A 682-nucleotide genomic window follows, 5' to 3' on the forward strand; every position below is an offset into this window, starting at 1 on the left:
TGTTTGTTCATTATGTTTTTATTTGATAGAATAGTTAGAATGAAGTAAGATGACTTGAAAAAGGCACAACTCATTTTAAGGATACTTTACTCATAAATCCAGTCATTAGCACATGATTTATAATCCACCAGTTCTGCAGGCTTGAACCACAGTCTGATTTCTTTTTGAGCACTCTCCACAGAGTCACTGCCATGAATGATGTTCCTGCCTACTTGAATGCAGAAATCACCACGAATGGTGCCTGGCTTGGAATCTGCTGGGTTTGTTTCTCCCAGCATTACTCTGCCTGTCTTTACGACATTAAGTCCTTCCCAAACCATAGCTACTACAGGACCAGAATTCATGTATTTAACTAAACCGGAATAGAAAGGCCTATCTTTCAGGTCAATATAATGTTGTTTAAGTAGTTCTTCAGAAGCGTGCAGCAGTTTCATAGCCACTAGGTGGAAACCCTTCTGTTCAAATCTCTTGATGATTTCCCCTACTAATCCCCGCTGGACTCCATCAGGCTTAACAGCAATAAATGTACGTTCTGTATTGGAAGCCATTATTTTTCCCAAATGCGGTGAACCTGATCCGGACCGGCGTGACAGCAGCTGCCGCCTCGTCGAAGTCCTCCTGGGGAAGAGGAGGAGCGAGGCCGGGCGAGAGCTGAAGACTGAGCCTTATGCACCCATCCCCC

General features: G+C 44.3%; 1 protein-coding gene across 1 annotated transcript; it reads right to left on the reverse strand.

The window, feature by feature from the left end:
• Positions 1 to 86: 86 nt before the first annotated feature.
• Positions 87 to 554, reverse strand: LOC117799377 (nucleoside diphosphate kinase). The gene has a single exon (XM_034651855.1). The coding sequence runs from the start codon at positions 546 to 548 to the stop codon at positions 87 to 89; it is 462 nt and encodes a 153-aa protein (XP_034507746.1). The 5' UTR covers positions 549 to 554.
• Positions 555 to 682: the final 128 nt, after the last annotated feature.

This window comes from Ailuropoda melanoleuca, unplaced genomic scaffold, assembly GCF_002007445.2.
Source record: "Ailuropoda melanoleuca isolate Jingjing unplaced genomic scaffold, ASM200744v2 unplaced-scaffold48507, whole genome shotgun sequence".
In the NCBI taxonomy this organism is placed as follows: Eukaryota; Metazoa; Chordata; class Mammalia; order Carnivora; family Ursidae; genus Ailuropoda; species Ailuropoda melanoleuca.

Coding starts and splice junctions, on each gene's coding strand:
- LOC117799377 (XM_034651855.1), bottom strand. CDS start 548: ATGGCTTCCAATACAGAACGTACATTTATTGCTGTTAAGCCTGATGGA.